Source organism: Diadema setosum, chromosome 1 (assembly GCF_964275005.1).
Source record: "Diadema setosum chromosome 1, eeDiaSeto1, whole genome shotgun sequence".
Lineage (NCBI taxonomy): Eukaryota > Metazoa > Echinodermata > Echinoidea > Diadematoida > Diadematidae > Diadema > Diadema setosum.
Window position 1 is genome coordinate 1,105,664 of NC_092685.1, and position 20,237 is coordinate 1,125,900.

Genomic DNA, 20,237 nt, shown 5'->3' on the forward strand with positions numbered 1-20,237 from the left:
CGAGCTATTTCATTCTTCAAGCAAGGAAATATTTCCCCTACAGCATAGTACAACATATCAAAAAGGGCTCTTGCAATATATCCAAAAAGGCAGTGTCTTCAAAACGTTAATAAGAAAAAAAAAAGTATTAAAAACATCTTTACATGTTTCTATATTTTCTTACTCATGTCGTACAGATTTGACTCATCATGGCCAATCAATGTGAACATCTCTTTTTGAAATGGGTATTGCGTGACCCTTCAAGCTCAAGGTAACATCTGGTTGATAATTTTCAAAGAAAAAAATCAACGTCTTCCGAATTGTGTATCAAAAAACAAACAAAAAAGAAAATCTTGGGATCATAAAGCACCCCCCCCCCCCTTTTTAACCTGCCTCGTGCAAGCTCTGCCAAACATGTCAATAGCACTGTAATGTGATATGAAAATGAATATTCAACAGACAATGTCTCTTATTAAGCAACGAATTGTCAATCGTTGAAGCTCCTGCGTGCATATCGGCTGATAGATCGAAGTGATGATACACTAAACGTAATCTTGCTTGAGATGAGCGAAGGTGTGACGTTTCATTAAGGAGGTGTGCTTTGAGCTACCAAAACCAGGGTTTAGACCTTGGGAGGGGAGTCGATGGCTTCTGTTTTTAGGCTTTGCGAAGACAGTGTATGACATAATTCGTTAAGACAGGGTTTCTTCCTTCTTATAGATTGTGGTGGAACTAAATGGCCATGGAGAAATCTGATGGTGTATCAGGAAAATACGTCCTTCGGCAGTTATGGTCCCCTTATCATTGTCATTCGTGCAGTCATGATAATTATGACTATGAATAGGTTTTGGACAGGAGAAACCCTATTTCATTTATTTGTTTACTAAGTCTTCTTTAAAAGCAGGATAGTCCCATTCCAGCCACATTTAATGCCTGCTTTACAAGGGAGTCCTGCGTCGATATACCTTACATTACATGTGCACACAATAAAAAAGAACAAAACGAACATAAATATGATGCAATTAACGAACAATCGGTTTGTAAGAGCATAGAACATACGAGATTATGGATTATGGAAAGTAAATAGCATTCCTGTTTTTTAAATGCTACATATCAACAGATATTTAGACACATATCCGGCAAAATAAGTTTAGGTAAATGAGTTTCTGTTGGAATCCTAACACCGAACAGAGGACACCATTTTCCGTTCTCTATAGGAGCCGGCAGAGCGGTAGCGGGAAGCCGTACGGGTTGCAGGCTGCTGCACGAGGCCCTCAATAGGTCTGTTTGTCCAGTGCTCGGTCCAGGGAACATTGACTCGAATCAGGTCGTACCCCACTTCACATCATCTGTGGGAAGTAGGAGACCGAGAAAATTCTTCAACTCGTAAACACAGCTCTCACTTGTGGATTGTTTTATAGTCTTTTGAGACTTTGCATATAAAGTTAGCTCAGGAAGAATTGCAATGTAGTGACATGTTACAGTGTAACTGTACGAGCAGATAGACATCATGATTATTATTACGGGAGCAAGCACATCTATAACACCCTGTTCAAGCATCAAACGTAGTGGTATCGATATGATACATTAAGCGAAGTAGTGAGATGTCCCTCATCCACTTTATACCAACACAAGTGGAGAGAACATCCTGCAGTGACCCATCTGTCAATAATCATTGACAACCTCAAAATAATAATGCTTGTCGAAATTTGTACATCAACGCCTATTTGAAAATTGGTTCACCTTCACCATTGATGAAGATTGGTTTAAAAAGAAAAACAAATCGTTCTTGTTTTCATTCCCGAATATAAGTATATTCGGGAAAATGTGGCTGCAAGCTTAAAATGTTGAAGTGAGGCTGCAACTTGCACGTTGGTATAAAAGGTGTGAATTTTGGACGCTGGTGGACAACAGAAATAGATTCTTGCATACTGCCATCAACGTCAGGTCTCATACAGTGCAGTGACGGTCTCGCACTCTGTCGTGTAAACAATTCCTGTCCCATTGGACGTAGAAATGTTATGATGATTTGTGGTAAGTCTCACAAATTCTTTGGAATAAGCGAAAGCTTTGATGTTCTTCCTTTTCGTTTTTGGTTTCTCTGTGAGCGAATCTGTTTCTATTAAGGTGTTATTCCACTCAAACTAAATTCGGCAGTCAAATAAGCGGACTGATGCTACTGTTGAGAATCTACGCCGAAATGAATGAGTTGTTGTTGTTGTTGTTGTTGTTGTTGTTGTTGTTGTTGTTGTTGTTGTTGTTGTTGTTGTTGTTGTTGTTGTTGTTGTTGTTGTTGTTGTTGTTGTTGTTGTTGTTGTTGTTGTTGTTGTTGTTGTTGTTGTTGTTGTTGTTGTTCTTCTTCTTCTTCTTCTTCTTCTTCTTCTTCTTCTTCTTCTTCTTCTTCTTCTTCTTCTTCTTCTTCTTCTTCTTCTTCTTCTTGGTCTTGTTCTTGTTCTTGTTCTTGTTCTTGTCTTTTAATTTATGGAAAAGCACGTCCAGCCACAAAAACTGACTAGAATTAATTGTGCAAAGAATATCATTCTGGTCAATCGAATCACACTAGTTGGTATCAGTCTGGAATTCCAATTTTCGCTGTTTTTTTATTTTCATTTTTGTTCGCTTGTTTGTTTTACTCGACTTTCCGATAATCATGATGAATTGAGGAAAAAAAAGTCAGTCAGGGAATATGACAAAATATCCAGTCACCATGGTACCCTCCTAACAAACTTCATAAGATTACCCAGGTACCCTACCTGTATTTCGCTTCACAAAACAGGCACATAAAGTAACGGATGCTCAACTACACTGGTTAAAGCTTTTATCAACTCACACGGAAGTTGCAACTGACTGACAAATTACCCTACATCGACGTAAATAATTTATCAATCAGTTGCAATGAAAACATCTCGACAGAAGAATTTCATGAATTTGAATAATCACACGGAAGCTATTTCAAAATACATGTACAGGCAACTATGAGCCATTAGGGGTTCTATTATCCAACGTGATTATTAAAGATACATTTGTCACTAGCCGTAAGCTATTATATCTTTTCGGCCTCGTTTATAAGACAATGACTTATGTGTGTGAGTGTAATGTTGTTTGTCTGTCATTGGCTGTGTGCATCTCTCTCCATCAGACTCACATAATGACGCAACAGATGACGTAAAATCGATCAATCTCGATCTCTACGTTCCAGTCGCTTCGAGCGTCATGATGACATCATACCGCTTTGTCTATTTCTGCTGACACAATGACGGATCCAGGTGGGAGCGCACCGGGCGCCCCCCTCCTTACTTTTTTTCGTTAAAACAAACTAAACAAAAGGAATAAATAAGGAAGGGGTGCGTGCGCCACCCCCTTTAAATTTGTAAAGGCGCCCTCTCTTTACGGAATTCCTGGATCCACCCCTGAAACATGCTTGAATTATCTCCTGCTGTTGAACACAAAAATATATACTAGCTGTTAGTTACGGATAATGTGATAACATATAGTGTTGTTTCTGTACAGTATTATTACTGATGGACAATAGGTATTCTACAACCGTGTCAGGGCACACTTCACCAAGTAACGTTATGTTACTGATCATACACGGAAGGAAACTGAACATCATTTACAGCTCACTACACAATTTTGTTTTCTAAAGACATTAGCTTTTAAGTCTAATTAAATATTTACGCTTGTGATTAATTCAGTAGTGATTATGAAGTAAGATGATAAGATGACCTAAAGTAAAGAAATATTACACGGTACTTTGAGTTTGAATTTAAACTTCACGCTGAAACAGAATAGTTGAGTGATAAACATATTTATTTCTGATTTAATAACTTAGTTCATTACATCGTTTAAGTATATTTTGTCATTAGAACTCTTCAAAGTCACAAGTGATTGTTTCTATGGATGCGCTCAACGAACATTTTAGTTGCATGCAAAGAGTAAGTCAGGAAAGTATGAAGGGAGTGTGAGGTCATTCAGAACGCTGAGAAACAAAGACAAAGGTCATAATTGAGGGCGTGCTACTACCAGACTTGGAATCAAGACAAGTTTTTGTATTCGATATGGGTATACACTTGTAGTTTAATAATAATTCATTGGAGTACAATAGTCACGAATACTGATGTGATGAAATAAAAGATCAATGTTCACAGCACGTATTTACATAACAGAAAATACATACAATTCAAAACCAGTGTCAGGAGCATGATGTGAAAACTCCGTACAGTTGGTTTAATTTATTAAAAAAAAAAACAAGTAAATTTGAATATGTACTTGGTTGATTTAGCTGTGTTGTATATCTTGTGAAAAAAACAACAAATAAAAAACAAGCAAACAAACAAAAGAACAATAATATGTTGAGCCATTATAACCAGCATTATCAGTGCGTTGTGCGCGCTGTTGTTGCATAATTTAACACAGATATATGACACGTTAAATAAATGTTTCCGAGACAGATCGGATACGATATTTAAGGATTTTTGTTTTTTACTAACAATTACGCAAACGCCTTCTCTCTTCTTTCACACAACTGGTACTATATTGGCACTCACTGTAACATATGGTTTCTTTAAAATCTTCATCAATCAAATTAAACTTGTCATTTACTTGATTTCACTAAAACAGAAAAGATAACAAATCTAATATACTTTAAAAATGAATAATAAGCTAGAATATCTACATCATGGCAAGTTCATTTTCTCTTCCCGTCCGACAACAGTAAATAGAAACAGGCGGGAAAATATCATATTCTTTTTCTTCTGTATCCACTATCAAAAGTTTCGTGCGCTTTGAAATGTCAGTTCGTAACATACGTCTGTGGATCTCGAGGAAAAACTATCTGTGTCACAGATTAGTACTTCTAGCTCTACTTTTGGCAGACGGCACAATCAAAACCAGATAATCTGGTTAATATCGATAGTGCAAATAAATCTACTACACGAAATCTGCAATAGGAAATTTAGTATTCGATCTTACATGGACCGGAAGTTTAATACACCTGACTTGAAATTTGATTCATTTACTTTACTCTTTATGTCGTATGGGTCATATAAATGACGTCACGTATGACGTCAAATCCATCGATCATCTTAATGTTTGTCATGTGATGAAAGGGATCATTCCTTTGACCTTATCTCGACACTGAAACCGTAAGCATGTATGGAGCAGATAAAAAACGAACTCAAATTTCTACTGAGTGGGTATTCAGAACATTACATTTTTGTGTGTATACTGAGAGCCATAAGATAGAACCCCTATATTTCCTCGTCGAAATAACCTCTCGAGAATTATAACTTCAAGTCGCATATCGGGGAATGATGTTTTCTCAGAATTACCATGAATACAACAGTGTGCTTCCAGGAATCATGAACATTTTAGTCAAAAAAGTAGTTTTCCTCCTTGACCCAGTAACTCTTGATTTATTTATCGAATTTTTCATCATTCACTTTGCGACTCAGATTAAAGGGTTTTTAGTTGAGATCGGGCTTCGGGTTTTCAACTGTTTTTGTGAGACAATTAGAAACCACTTATAAAATATTACAGAGCATACAATTCTAAGAGAAACTCAAGGTTTATTTGATGAAATTTGGTTTTGAAATGGCTGAGATATCAAAAAACAAAAAGGTCCCAATTAAGGGTGGGACCCACCTTTTACAAGGAAAATTTTGTTTTACCTTGCTGTTGTTTTGTGATATCTCAGCCATTTCAAAACTAATTTTCATCAAATAATCTTTGAATTCCTGTAAGAATTGTATGCTTTTAATCACTTCATAAGTGATTTCTAATCATCTCGCAAAAACCCTAAAATCTGAACCCCCCTCTCAACCAAAACTATACCATCCCTTAGAAAAAAAGTACTTTGAAAACTATATTGGAAGAGGAAATGAGCAGTGAAAACGCGAACCAGATATAATAGATTAGTTATCGCTTCCATAGGCACAAGGTAAATGTTGCCAGAAATGTACGTCATAACGTCGTTGCTGCTCAGTTTCTGCGTTCATGTTCGCACCAATGTTTTCATGTCTTTTGAATGTCACCATGACAGAGCAGTCTCTATGAGACTCTGCTATGACGAGAAATGCAGTTTGTCTCATTTCTGCTTTCGAGCATGTATCCATGGCAACAAGCCACATCACTTTTCTCATATAAGGTCCCTCTGTGAAGTTTCCTATCGACAACCACAAGCTTCGACTACCATATCTTCGTACTGTCTGAGTACAACGTTTTCGTTGTTGTCGAAATAAAGCATAGAGATGCCAGAAAGTTTGGTGGGTGCACAGCACACCTTGGGTACGGCTCGGTTGTCGATGGAGTTGACGAGAGTCTGTATGATGGCGTGGTTGGTTCCATTCAGTCTCTCACCCAGCGGGAAGGGACATTCACCATCACAGTAGTAAGCCTGGTACCCCATTGGCGCGATGATCCAGTCCTGCCAACCCACATCGCGGAAACTCACATACAGCCGATGTCGTTGGCAGAGGTTGTTGTGTGTCGTCGTCGTCGGCAGCTCATCGAGGGAATCGGCTTGACGCTTGTTTCTCCGACTGCGACACTGTTGGGTCTCGGCCGAGGTCAAGATTAAATTGGTTGTGCTCTGCTTGCGAATGGCGGTGAAGGCTTCCTTGAGTACTCGCTGTCTCACCTCCGAGTTCCCAGAGTGTACAGGCTCGAGGTGAAGGAGCAGACCAAAATTTCGCGCCTTTCGAGCCCGCCACGAACTCACCACTTCCAAGATGTCCACTGTACCTGCGTAGCCTCGCCAAGCTTTGACGAACACGACGTCAACGAGTTGCAATCGCTTGTCTTTCAGTGACATGATGGAATTGAATTTAGTCCGCCCCACGAGTTGGTAGACTCGGACGCTGAGCTGGAGTGAGGAATACTTTTCTGACGACATGGCGGGAATGTCTAGCCTTAGATCAGCCGCTTTGATGGTTTCAAGGCTGGGAATGGACGATAAGTCGAAGAAAGTAATTTGCTGAAGACTTGAAGAATTACTGGCCTGAAGAGCGCCCCCTGTATATGGACGAGAATGCGGGGAAAAGTGTTATCAATAGACGTATAATATCGTTTCCGTTTTACCCCATCATAGTGAATGTTTACTTTTATGATAATAGTTTCAATGACGAATTTGCACGAAATACCTGAATATCGATGCGGATTTGAAAAGAGCAAATTGGTAGAATCAAACAGCATGTACACACCTCAGCGTAATATACAAACACCAAGGATCATTGATATTCACCACTAGCCTGATACAATAATTGACAGTTCGACTTGTTTCGAGAGATAACTAATTAAACTCTGTTCAAATTGGCCAGAAAACAAACAAAACAAATAAAAAGGTGTCTGCCCTTACATCGTATAATCTGCTGGACTGATAAAAGGGATAAAATTCATAGAAATCGATCACGACCATACTACGCAAGGGGTTTGAACTAGTTTTTTTTTTTCTATCATTGTAATATCTCAGGGTGAATTATTGATGATTCGTTTCGACAAACAAATAAGATTGTCAAAAGGTAAGACTTTGCCAGCTCCCAGACTCATTAAAAGATCAGTACACAATAATCAGGTTTGGTCAAAATAATATTAACGAAGTTTGTCACAACAAAACTTGTTCTTAACATTAACAAAAAGAAGACGACTGCAAACGCCAAAAATATTACAAATCGAACTAAATATTCATCCATTTAAAATTACCCTCAGTTTGCCCTAATATCAGCTTAGTGTATCTGACAAAATGTTCTACTGTTAGCTGTCACTGATATCTTGTGAAGAAGTTGAGGTGACTGGGATGGGGGGGGGGGTAAAGGAGAGAGAGAAACAAAAAAAATAATGACAATTTAGGTTGAGTACAACTTCAGTAGTAGGTATATCTGACATTGGCCTTTTTAATGGTTAACTGCTTGCATGTTATACAAAACGGCAGCATGGAACAAGGTTATATTGCTCGATACTTCGGAGACACAATTTGTAGTAGTGCTCTATTTCTGTCTGCACGGAACTCGGTATTTCTGGTCGATACCAGGCCGCCATGGCTGCTGGCAGGTGTACCCTTTGAAGGCGAGTCAGGCCGCCTCACCTGGCGGGTTCGACACTCCATCGTCACCTGGCGTTCTGCCGCAAAAATCCCTTCAGGGAGCACGTGTAAAAATACACGATGTCAAAACAATGCCATTCATAATCGTTTCATGCCTAGACATTGCAGAAGTGACATCAGATGTATATACACTAACGCGCATTCTTGAATAATTATCGAAGCAGCGAGTTCAAAACCAAAACCAGAAATATGTCGTCAATATTTGCATGAAGATATGAAAAAAACTGAAACACCTCAATAGCTGTTTCTGTTTTTCTTTTCTTGGCACACCGTGTACTCCTTGTTGTTTCACCCGAGGGTCAGTCGCTCATCTCCCGGGGGTAGTACCAAGGTATGCAGGTATGGCATGATGGAACTCGTCTTCCACTCTCCTCCTCTCTCCCCTCTCTTTCTCTCCTCTCCTTCAAACGAACAATGCTCCTATTCGCCCTTCCCCTTCCCAGCATGTCGGAGGCTAGCTGATGTGTTTATTACTCCAATGTGGCCCCCACATCTGTAACGCAGGCTTTTAGGGACCACAAAGATCTTACAAAACACATGCTATACACTTGGCCTCGCACGAAGTTTCTTCCGCATCAGCCCCAGTCACTACTTGGTCCTTGAACATATCCCACAGAATGAAGCGAGTTGCAGTAATACTGAAACATAGTGGGAAGGGCCAGAGATACTCAAGTTTGGAAAACACTGATTGTATACTTCAATGAGACTACAGTTTATAGAAGGCTCTGGATAACTGCCTTCTATATTCTTGTTTGAGGTCATTTCTGAAGTGACTATCTGTGACGACGGGATTAAACGTATAATCCCAAATATCTGTGTAAATCATTACGTGTATTCTGCTGACATAAAAAGACAGACCGAGTGCTGAGCTTCCGACAGGTGAGCTGGGTTATGTTCATCCCACCACTTTGTTACAAATTAGCTCTTTCGAAAATGTGTCTGCTGCCATCTTGAGACAAGTCAACAACAAGCCACAGCGATACAGCGCAAGTTTGGTATACACAAGGAGGTAGCTCATACCTCCTTGGTATACAGTCCCTGGATTGACGAATGGAACGGAACGCATGCTTATCTCCCGCGCTTGCGTATTCAGCTGTATTGAGAACAAAATTAGCCTAATTTTACCACAACTCAAATGTGTGTTCATTTAGAAGTGAGGTATCGCAATTACACCGCTGTTACGCGAATAATGTCCAATTGATATTTATTAAACCACACTGTTCTTACAATGAACTTACAACGCTAAGTCGCTGCTAAACACATTTGTGACAACGTACAAGCCAAGTATCATATCGGTTTTCTTCCTATACACAGAAATGTGATTAGAAAAGTCATTCCATGATACAGAACGAAATTAGCGAGTTACATCAGCGCCCTCAAAAAAAAAATTACATATCTAATATAATTTTTTATTTTATATACGCATGATATCGGTGTATCTTTTTAAATATATCAAGATACAATGTAAATATATCATGTGAATAGTACTATTGACAATGGACTTGATATGTCTGAGTCGTAACTGACGTTCTTTCTCTGTGTATCGCAGAGCATGTACTTTACACCATACCTTCATTAACAGCAAATAACCATCTAGTTTAGAATGTGGAGTGTCAAATAAATGGCCCTTAAACATCAACCAATTATTGGATATTCTTTGCTTTTCCTCACACCTGAAATGCAGTCTCAATCTCCCAGTGGCGCAAACACAAATCTAAACTAAATTTATCTCTAAATGAATCCAGGAATTGTATCTTTCGTCTTAGATTGTTAAACAGCTATAACGATTATGCAATACTGACTCCCAACAAGATAAGAAAGGGTTGATAGAGTGGCGCTCACAACATGTGATCTCTACAATAATCCCCATCATGTAAAATCAAGTTGTAGAGTTGCGAGACGATAACTGATCACTTCATCTAATTTGCATACTGCCAATGCCATCATTTCGTTTTTAGAAGCAGGTAAAACCCTATATTAAAAAAAAAAACACCTATATAATCTTCTTACTTTTAAGTTGCCGTAAACATCTTCACTGTGCGATGATGACTTACTATATCCGTCTCGGATAAAAGGGCAAATTTGTCTGAAGAAGAGTTTTCATCGAACATTCCAGGAGATTCGATCACTGACACAAGCACGGACAGATAGACAGGCAGAAAGACAGACAGACAGACAGACAGACACACACACACACACACACACACACACACACAAACACACCCCAAACATACACGAACACAATAATGCACAATAAAAGGCGGGATTGTAAACTTCGAGCTTCTTCTTGCAATCAGCACGATGCCTTTCACTTCGAACCTGTGAAATGCCGGAAGCAGTGTGCATTTTGGCAGGGTGTGAGATTCTGGAATCAACTGTTTATTTAAGGAGCACAATTTGGGGTTGCCTCATTTTTGCAAAGAGAACTTTGTTCTTCCGAGCGTGTTTGCTAGGCGCATTTCTGACAACTGAACTGGACCATTAACGATTACGTCCATGACTTCAAGATTAAATGTGAGTTGCGGAACAACACTCGCCTTTTACTGTTTCAATATCATTTCAAAAAGGGAGAAGCAAACTAGAGGGACAATTCCTCATTTGGGTAATAAAATAGTGAACACTTCTTTCTTTCACGCATGACGTATTGAACATAATTCACGGTGTTCCTTAGAAAAAAAAAATATATGTATATATGACTGTGATGGGGTAACATAATGCACCAATATCTCCACCCACAAGGGGTATATCTCCCTTCTCTGTCCGGCATTTAAATGATACTTAATCTGTCCATTGTGGAGCAGTTCCATTCGCATCAAGACTTTGCCCAAGGCGTAAGTTTTCTATTGTGAAGTTAAAAGCCCTGGAGGAGAGAGGGGGAGAGGAGAGAGGAAGTCCTCCGGTAAAGATGCTGCTCCATGGTGACACTGATGCATTGCTCCTTCCAGAGATCACCCAGCAAGTATGCCAAGTCGACGTGGGTCAGGAGAAGCGATGCCCGATTCCCGACACATGTTTACCCGTGACCAGACAGAACTAACACAGAATCCGCATCTGGGTCGTCTTACCGACATGAGGCACGGTAGTCACAATCCTCCAAACATTCGACTCAGTCCACTGACCGATATTTACTAGAGGACACTGACACCACAGCCAAACTTTTTCTGACTTCTAGGTAATAAAAATTATGAACGAATACACAGATCAACATAAACTTTACAGTGAATATTTCACATGGTAGAGTCATTTTGAATGAAAACATCGTCATCATTTAATGTACAGTCTGTACAATTATGAAGACCATTAAATCAGTCTTGCTCAGCGTCTTCACGGAAACCGCGAAAAAAAGGTGTCTACAGGTCACATGACACCAAGCATTAAAAAAAAAATAGATAGAATGTTGATTTCCATTTTAGTTTGGTATCGTCTTCAGACCTACAAAGTTAAAGGGATGGTACAGTATTAACATTGGTGGAGATGAGAATTGAGCTTTTAATTTTTTGCGAGATACCAAGAAAACACTTATATGAAATAGTACAGAGCATACCATTTTCAGAGGAATTTAAAGTTTTTTTGATGAAAATTGGGTTTGAAATGACTGAAACATCTAAAAACAAAGTAAAACAAAGCAATTGTAATAAAGTGTGGGTCCCACTATTTCAGCCATTTCAAAACCAATTTTCATCAAATAAACGTTGAATTCCTCATGGAATCACGTGCTCTTTCACAAGAGGTTTCTCATTATCTCACTAAAAGCTGTTAGAAACCTGAAATCAGGTCTCAACCAAAACTATACCTTAAAACCCCCCCTCCCCCCCCCCAAAAAAAAAAAGTTATTCTTTGGTCTTGTTTCAAATCAATCAACAGGTTTTTATATTGTATCTTACTGTACCTTACGTTTTGTACTGGATACTAATACTCCCCGAGTTTCTGACACTCTGACTCAGCCTAATATAAAATTTGTTATTGGTCCACATTCGTTCAACTGTCTTAATCCACTGCTCTCTGGTACTTCCTATATTCAAAACAACTTTTGAAAAGGATTTCTTTGTTCTTCCTTGTTGGAGACGATTGATTTTGTTATGACTAATTGTCCGAGTTTATCCATCCCTGAAAGAGTTTATAGTCATTGTAGAATATTCCCCTATAGCGGGAAGGGATGAACAGCAAGATTTCAGACATCAAGCCTCAATGATAATAGACGACTTTATAAAAACATCAAGGAGATTCACATCTACCACTGCAAAAATTTTCATTTGTATTTGAACAAGAAATCACTGACTATCACCGTATCACTATTAGTAATAGAAATTGTTACTAATTATTACTTAATAGATATTATGACTATAAAAAGAGAATGCAATTAACTTTAAATATTCATCTTTCTAATAATCACAAAAGTGGAGTATTAAGGCCATGATATGTCAATACAGATTTTGTATAGAAAACATAAATCACATAGCGAATGAAAGAGCAACCTTTCCTTCCAATAACAGTTTCTTAACCACATTTATTGGCTGATATTACTTTGATTGATTGAGCAAGAGGAGACTGATGTGGTGCAGTGTAAGAGTGACGGTGTGGACTTCTGCTTTTGGTTATTTCTTTCAGATCATCGCGACTGATCATTATCAATTGAAGGTCGAGTCATTTATGCTGTATTCTACGAATGCAGTAATGATGATGATAAAAAAGGACATCTATACTGCGCAGCTGCCATAACAATATAGCGCAGTCATTGCTCTATATAGTTTGTATCTATTACTTCGGCATCCGCGATAACAAGACAGTAAGATTAAACTTGGTTTATACGAACATTAAATTGTATGTGTCCCCTGCTTTGCATGTCAGACTTCAATGTTCAAACAAAGAATAGACATCAAATGACAATGATTTCATCCGAGCAAGACCAAATAGATTTCAGCCCATGACAGGGAATTGTCTCTTCGGTATTCAACGTGATTTAATTTCCACGACATAAGAACCATCCATTTCCAGACAAGCAAGATTACGCAATGATAATGATACCTCGATTATCTTTGATCACTTAAACATGATGTTCATAAATGAACTAGTATCTATTTGTAGATAAGGTAAAGTTGCTGATTATCAGTGTTGTATATCATTGTAAGAAGTGTGTCGGGGAAAGGGGAAATGTTAGGGAAGGAGACTGAGTAATGAGCTGATGGCCTGATGACGTAACAACAGGCGGAACTCATTTGTTTCGGTCAGTCGGTCGGAAATCAGACGGGAGAGGGGTAGCCTCGAAAGGATGTTAGCATTTTATCGAATCATTAAAGTGATATGGCAACATGTAATAAAGGTCATGTAAAAAAAGCTGTGTGTATATGGCAAATTACCAATGGCCAGTGCTGAAAGTCATTTTTCTTTGTCAGTTTAACATGAAATCAATTTGCTTGTATGTTTCGCAACTCTAAACTAATTACAGGATATTGCCCGCAAAGCTGACCTTAAAGTCGGGAGTCAAATAAAATGGAAAAACTAAAGGGACTGATTGTTCACAAAGTAGGAAGGAAGCTTCCATGACACATACCCGAATAAGTCATGGACAAAGAGATGTCCACACACAGATGGGGGCGTGCAGATGCTTTTTAATGACATAAGTGTATCGACTATATTAGATAAAAAAAACAAAAAAACAATGACAGTAGAGAAATTTTAACAGCGAGACAACGAGGATTCGTATCACTGGTATTCTCAATAGCAACATTTGCCGAGTACAAACATCGAGTACTGTACGTTGATATCTTCTTCATTTGCTTTCTTGGTGATGGTGACGTAAGAATTAACATGATGCAGAGACGAGTGCCCAAACGTGAACACAATCATACTGTCATCTTGCAAACGTGTACTGATTTACGTCAGTGTGTTCTTAAATCTCTAAAATTCTTATAAATCACAAAACTGGAATGGAAACTTACGTCGTGCGACGTTTCGCCGATTAACAATCAGCTTCTTCTGGCGTCATTCAGTGTAAGGAACGTCGCGCGACGTAAGTTTCCATTAAAGTTTTGTGATTTATATGAATTTTGGAGATAATACTTCGACTGGATGAATAATAGTCTACATCAGTTTGTGTTCTTAAATCTTACGTAATTCCTGCCAAGCATAATGTAGGCAGCAGCTTTTTAAGATTCTTCAAGACAGTGTAGCAAAGGCGGCCATATTGTGTGCGTTGAACCTTAGTAGACGATGATGGGATATTAGTTTGACAATGAGGTTCAGTGTCATTGTTGATGGGGAGTCGTGGCTAAAGAAAGCCCCAGTCACCTCGCGGTTTCCTACTAAACTCTTTATTCAGGCCAGCGTGGACACCTATCCAATTAGGTTTGAAAAGCCCCATAATGACTCAGTCCATTGAACCATACGGCCGCTAAAAAAAACGAGCATTCCAGCCAAGAATTGGCATTCTTTTATACCTCAAAGAGCTGGACAAGCCATACTCAGTTTGAGATTACGCGGGATTTCAACGAACCTATCATGAAGAATTGTTTAAGGGCATGATTAATTGCCCGAGTTCCGAACACTCGACTCAATGGAATAATTAACTGGGTATTTTCAAGCCTCGGTGAAGGTTGAATGGAAAACGTGGGATTAAATGGTTAACATCCCGGAGTATACCATAATCACCAACAACGCGAAAATTACCAAGCCTTGTGCAGGACATCACACGCAGTGCCAATGAAGCGATGGAAATAATTAGCGTAAGATTTTTTTTTTTTATTTTAATGTCCAAGCCTACTTTGTCCATGTTTCAAGTTTAATGTATAAATTATCATTACTTTCCTCAAACTATCAAAAAAGTGACATGTGCATATACGGTACATTAGGAAAGTTGGCGAGAATATTAGAGTTCCGCATTCAGTCTGCTTATGTAAGACAAATAACATAAACGCGTACACAACAATGACGTGCACACGAAGCTGGAAACAACACTTTTTATGGATCGGAAATATCTAATTAATCGATATCTAAAAGACCCCCCCCCCAAAAAAAAAAAAAAAAATATATATATTTTTTTACTCATTGCCTTAGGTTAGTCAAATACCTGTTTTGACTAAAATCGTGAAATTGCAGGACAATATCAAACATCTAGATCCATTTTCGGAACTATTCAAAGATGGTGTAGATAAATGACAATCATGGCTCGTGTCAATGATGAACAAGCGCTCGCCAGTCAAAATAAATAATAATGACAAATTGTGAGACGTAACCTTATCTCTGAGCAGACAACCTGTCCTATATGATTCTTTCCACGCGGTGAAATAGTGTCCTAGGCAGGAAAAAAAAATATTTGAAACAAGATATGGTATTAAATGGCGATGAGTCCATCACCCACTGCTACCAGCTGTCATCGTAGGCAACCTTGGCTTGTGAGTAATTGGCGTAACATACGTCGTTATTTCTGCTCGTTAATCATCCCCTACCAGTCAGTGATTTTACCCACCTGTATTTGATAGGCTCCGGATGATGTTACCATGGAGCTCAGGTCCCGAGCACTCTCCCGCCTTGTCCTCATCGCCTTCATCCGCTCTCCTCGGTCCATCGTCTGCACGGCTTGCGGCCGTTTCCTCCGCGGCGGACATTTGCCTGTACAAGTCCCACATGTATTGTGGTGCCGTGGCGTTGGGCCGGGGATGTGGTCGTTCGCTTAACCCCATCACTCGCAGGATTTTGCTCTCCATTCTACGGGTAAGGGTCACGTAGTCGGGTGGGGCTCCCTGGGCTGTGGTCAGCCATATTACAATGATCAGCACGAGTCTTGAGACCTCCATTGACGTTGACTAAACGTACTTTCACCTTCTTCTTCCAGTTGATTACGATACGAGCTCGAAGCGGGATAAGGCTCTGTCCCCCACATCAAACACTTGGCGCTAAATCTCTACTAACTTGTGCGGACGGACAAGGGGGAAAAATCGACGATCTCACGGTCATTTATATCGGTATCGTAAAAACATCGTTGTCTCCTCTTTACAAATACGGTGGCATTATTACATCTCCCCTATTAAGCGGCTCCTTGCACTCATGCCTCGCAGTGATCTCTCAAGCCAACGGTTCGTAGAGTAATGTTATGTCCTTCCTTCGCAGCATTTCCCACGCTCACTCTCCACTTTGCTCCCTACCTCCAGTGGCTGACTCGAGGTTGATCGGATGGAAAGGAGAGAGAAGGAGCAGAGAGAGAAAGAGGCTCAATGCGGTAGGCCTCCCCTCTCAGCAGTCTAGCCAGACTAATTGGCCTACGGAGATGGAGGGATACCACCTCAGCGTGGGCCAGCTATGCTCATTAATTACACAATTAGCATTCGACAATAGCCGTATTATCGGGATAACCGGATAAGGCGTGCTAAAGCTAAAGAGGTTTGACCAAACAATCTCTAGCCCCAAGAAGACCCGATGTAAAAATGAGCAAGGTTAAAGTCGACCTGGTTTACGATCAATATTGTAGAGAATCCTTGAGACTTCCCTCAACTCACAATAATGGGTGCGAACATTATGGCACTACAGTAATACAATGACAAACACGCCAGTGATAGAGGCGAGCCCGCAGTTGCCAACAGTGAATGACGACTTTTTTTTTCTTCACTCCAGTCGTGTCGCATCAAACATGAAATGGAGTGAAAGTAGAGCGTTGGGATACGAAATGCTTTTCTGGATCATATGGATAAGCCAGCGGGCTTTCCGAGTCGTGAGACGGTTCGAGAGAGTGAAGGAAACTGACTACAAAGAGTCGATGGAGAGTGAGAGAAAAGAGAGAGTGAGAGAGACAGATGAAGGGAAAAAAAGAAGGAAAGAGGGGAGAAGGAGACAAAAAAGGAGGAAATGAGGAGGGATGGCAGTTCAAAGGCGTTAGGGAGATGATGGAAGGATGACAAAGCGAAAATAAGAACAGAGTGATGTATCTTGAAATCTACGTTGCTAATTCTGAATGTGAAGTTGATAAAATGATATACGCGATTATACGTCTACTTTCCCGCCAAGTAAGGGCAAGTCGATAAATTTAACAAATATTTTTAAAAAGCAGGTGTGTTGTAAAGCGACAGGTGAATAGAGTGAGAAAGCGTGAAGGGAGAACCTTACACGAGGATGGTTCAAAGACGGAGGTCATGTTAAGGAGGAGGAAAGTTTCCAGGATGAAATCTGACGCTCCAACGAGGACGCTGTCAAAAGCAGACCCTATCGCAGGTGCAGCACCTGTATCAAGTTCTGGTGAAAAAAAAAGACTTTGTTTTCAGCTCCCTTTCGATTGCGCCAAGCTGTATTATGTTTTCCACGGATGACTTTCACTGGGGGTAACCATCAACCGCCTATATCCAGGTGTTGCACAGGTACGAGGTAAAGCTTTATTAAGAGAGTCAAAGGATGAGGTATAGACAAAAATAATAATGGTGAGACTTGTCAAACGAGAGAGAGAGAGAGAGGGAGGGAGAGAGAGAGAGAGAGAGAGAGAAGAAGAAAGAAAGAGAGTGAGGATAGGAGAAGAAAAACACAATATGCATGCATTATTAGGATAGACAGAGACTGAACGAGATGGTGGGGAAATGGGGGTAAATTTGGTTGTGGAAGAAGAGGAGGGAGCGGTTGGGGGTGAAAAGAGACAGGTAGATAGAGCGGTTGTTTGCCGGTGCCACTAGCTGTTGAGAGATGGCTGTATGTGCTTAGGGGATCAGTACTGGAATGTTCTCTGCCAAGGATGTGGAAGCCAGGAGAGAAAGAGAAAGAGAGGAGAGAGGGATAAAAAGACGAAAAGGGGGAGAGGGAGTAAGACTTGGATAAAACTTCCAAAAGAAGACAAGAGGAAAGCTAAAGAGCGGTTTACCCGCCCTATTCACCCTGATGCGTCCTAAACTAACAACCATCAATAATCAATGGCTTGATGCCTACAATAGGTACATGTTTTCTATTGCGATTAAGAATCCATTACCAACAATGGCGTAACTCTATTAGCGAGAGAGTCCCATTTGTTGCTCCACTCCATGTAAACCCGAGGACAGAGAGGTTATATCCGATTAAGTCCCTTTCCCAAGATGTGTTTATGAATAGCTGGTAAACCATGGTCGATAGACCAAAGCAAACACTGGGGTGTTCATTTAGCAGTTCGGCCATTCTTTTGGAAGCCCTTGTCAAACCAACGCCCCATCTCAATAGTTCTTCATTCATCTGGTAACATTCTTTTCGCACCTGGAAAAGTGTATACTCGTGTATTACCAAGACACACCATCGGTCTACAAAGTATCTAAATTTTATGCATACTTCTATAACAAAAGGTGGCAAGAAGGCATCGACAAGGGATTTCTGTGACGTACGCAAACTATTTTGAATTGAATTGAAGTGGTTTACTGATAAAAACATAGGGGCCTATATACATTAAAATATAGCAGTCAACAGGCTGAATTGCTGCTTTACTTTACAATGTTAAACAATTTCACCTTCAATATGAATAAACTGTCTGAATGCTATTTCAGGGTCTAAAAATACAACATCTTACCTATATTTTGCGGAAAGCCCCATTTAATTTGGTTAAGTTTTCGAAGAGAAATGCGGATCGTTGTAAAGCATGCCACGTGTCTTTTTCATTCATGATAAGCACTTGGATGCTCTTGAAACTGTAATGTGCGAATACAAGGGATTCCTGACATGCTCTACAAAGATCTTCAGTTCTCTTTGACCACTGAAGCAAATCGGATTGGGTTTTCTGTAAGATGTGGGCATTAAAATAGAGTCAATGTCAATGTGGGCAATAAGTTATTGTTTCATATCCTGAAATTGTATCTGGATTGATTCATTATTTTTAAAGTTATTGTTGCGGAGGGTCCCGTTGTATTTTTTTTTTTTTTTTTTTTGGGAGGGGGACATATACGGTATTATGTTCAATTGAAATATTTCTGATGAAAACCAGCACAAGGAGCTCCAAAGGACGCTGAACAGGAATTTCACCTAGTCCAATGCTTCATATTTGACGTTTCCCTTAGTTAAGTAGTCCCATACATTAAACTTCGTGTATGTCTTTGCTTAGATCTTGCAGACGATGACAAAGGAAGAGAAAAAGTATATCGGGTAAAAGAAAAAAAAAACACATAACAGCAACGTCAAGATATGATGTAAATTTAAGATGTAACAAGAAAAAGCAAAGCCGCTGGGATGTAGGATCGATGCATGCATGCAAACAAATTGATGAAAATTGGGATCTGGTCCTTTTAAATGACTTTCCCGAACAAATGAAACGTTGCCATAGGACCTATTTGTTTTCATACCTTGATCTCTTCGAAGAATACAATAAAGAGAACGAATAGAGATGACATTCTTGGCTGAAAGAGAGACTAGTTCTACCCATCGTCCTCTATGCGCTCTCCAGCCGAGCGAGGCGAGCGTTGCTGTCGGTCAGGTTATTCGAAAAATATTGCGCCTAGCTTGATATCTCAAATCTAATTCCAGTGCATGTTTCTTGTCTGTACACTGCAATAACTTCATTTGTTGTAGTTTTTCAACATGCGCATAACCAATCAATATTATTAGAAACATCCGTTTTCGGCTTTCTTTATGCTATTTCCAGCAGCGCAAGACATCTGCTGGATTTCTTGGTCCGTGCTGCCGGAAAGAATGCCTTTGCACTTTTGTTCTATATTTCAGTGAAATCTCGAATTGAGGAGGACGAATACCATCTTGTCAAGTGAGTGCCCACAAATAATCATAATAATATGTCTATATATCGGCGCCCTCCCTTTGAAAGTGAGTAATGAGTGGTATCGTTTCAAGTTTTCCCGAAAGCTCCCCCCCCCCCGAACTGAACAGCATGTTCTTCTACGTATACGTGGATTTAGAAGAAGGTCTATACATGTTCGTGTGATGTTTCCGATTTCCACAGAAATAACCTTGTTCCTCAGAACTGTATACGTGTGGTGTCATTCAGTTAAAATGTCTGTTTTACCCACTGACATGGTGTCAGAAACATATCTTCATAGCGGAATAACAAGCTTCATTTAAGAGCAATAATTCGCACATTTAAGTTTTTCATAAAACAGGCATTTCAGTCAGATTTTCTTACATCGACTATTAACAAAGAGAATAGATATCAACGTTTACTACCAAATTAACAACTAACAAACACAAAACAATGTTTATTAGGCTTTCTTAAAGACGGTAC

General features: G+C 39.6%; 1 protein-coding gene across 1 annotated transcript; it reads right to left on the reverse strand.

The window, feature by feature from the left end:
* Nucleotides 1–6,142: 6,142 nt before the first annotated feature.
* Nucleotides 6,143–15,870, reverse strand: LOC140246117 (univin-like). The gene is made up of 2 exons (XM_072325559.1): nt 15,543–15,870; nt 6,143–6,990 (listed from the first exon to the last, which is right to left on the reverse strand). Exons 1-2 carry the CDS (start codon nt 15,868–15,870, stop codon nt 6,143–6,145), a joined length of 1,176 nt encoding a protein of 391 aa, XP_072181660.1.
* Nucleotides 15,871–20,237: the final 4,367 nt, after the last annotated feature.

Bases quoted from the DNA above. Each gene is read 5' to 3' on its own strand.
- LOC140246117 (XM_072325559.1), bottom strand. From the start codon at position 15,870: ATGGAGGTCTCAAGACTCGTGCTGATCATTGTAATATGGCTGACCACA. The intron at 6,991-15,542 runs GTGGGTAAAATC...GTCCATATACAG, and splicing joins CCGGAGCCTATCAAATACAG to GGGGCGCTCTTCAGGCCAGT.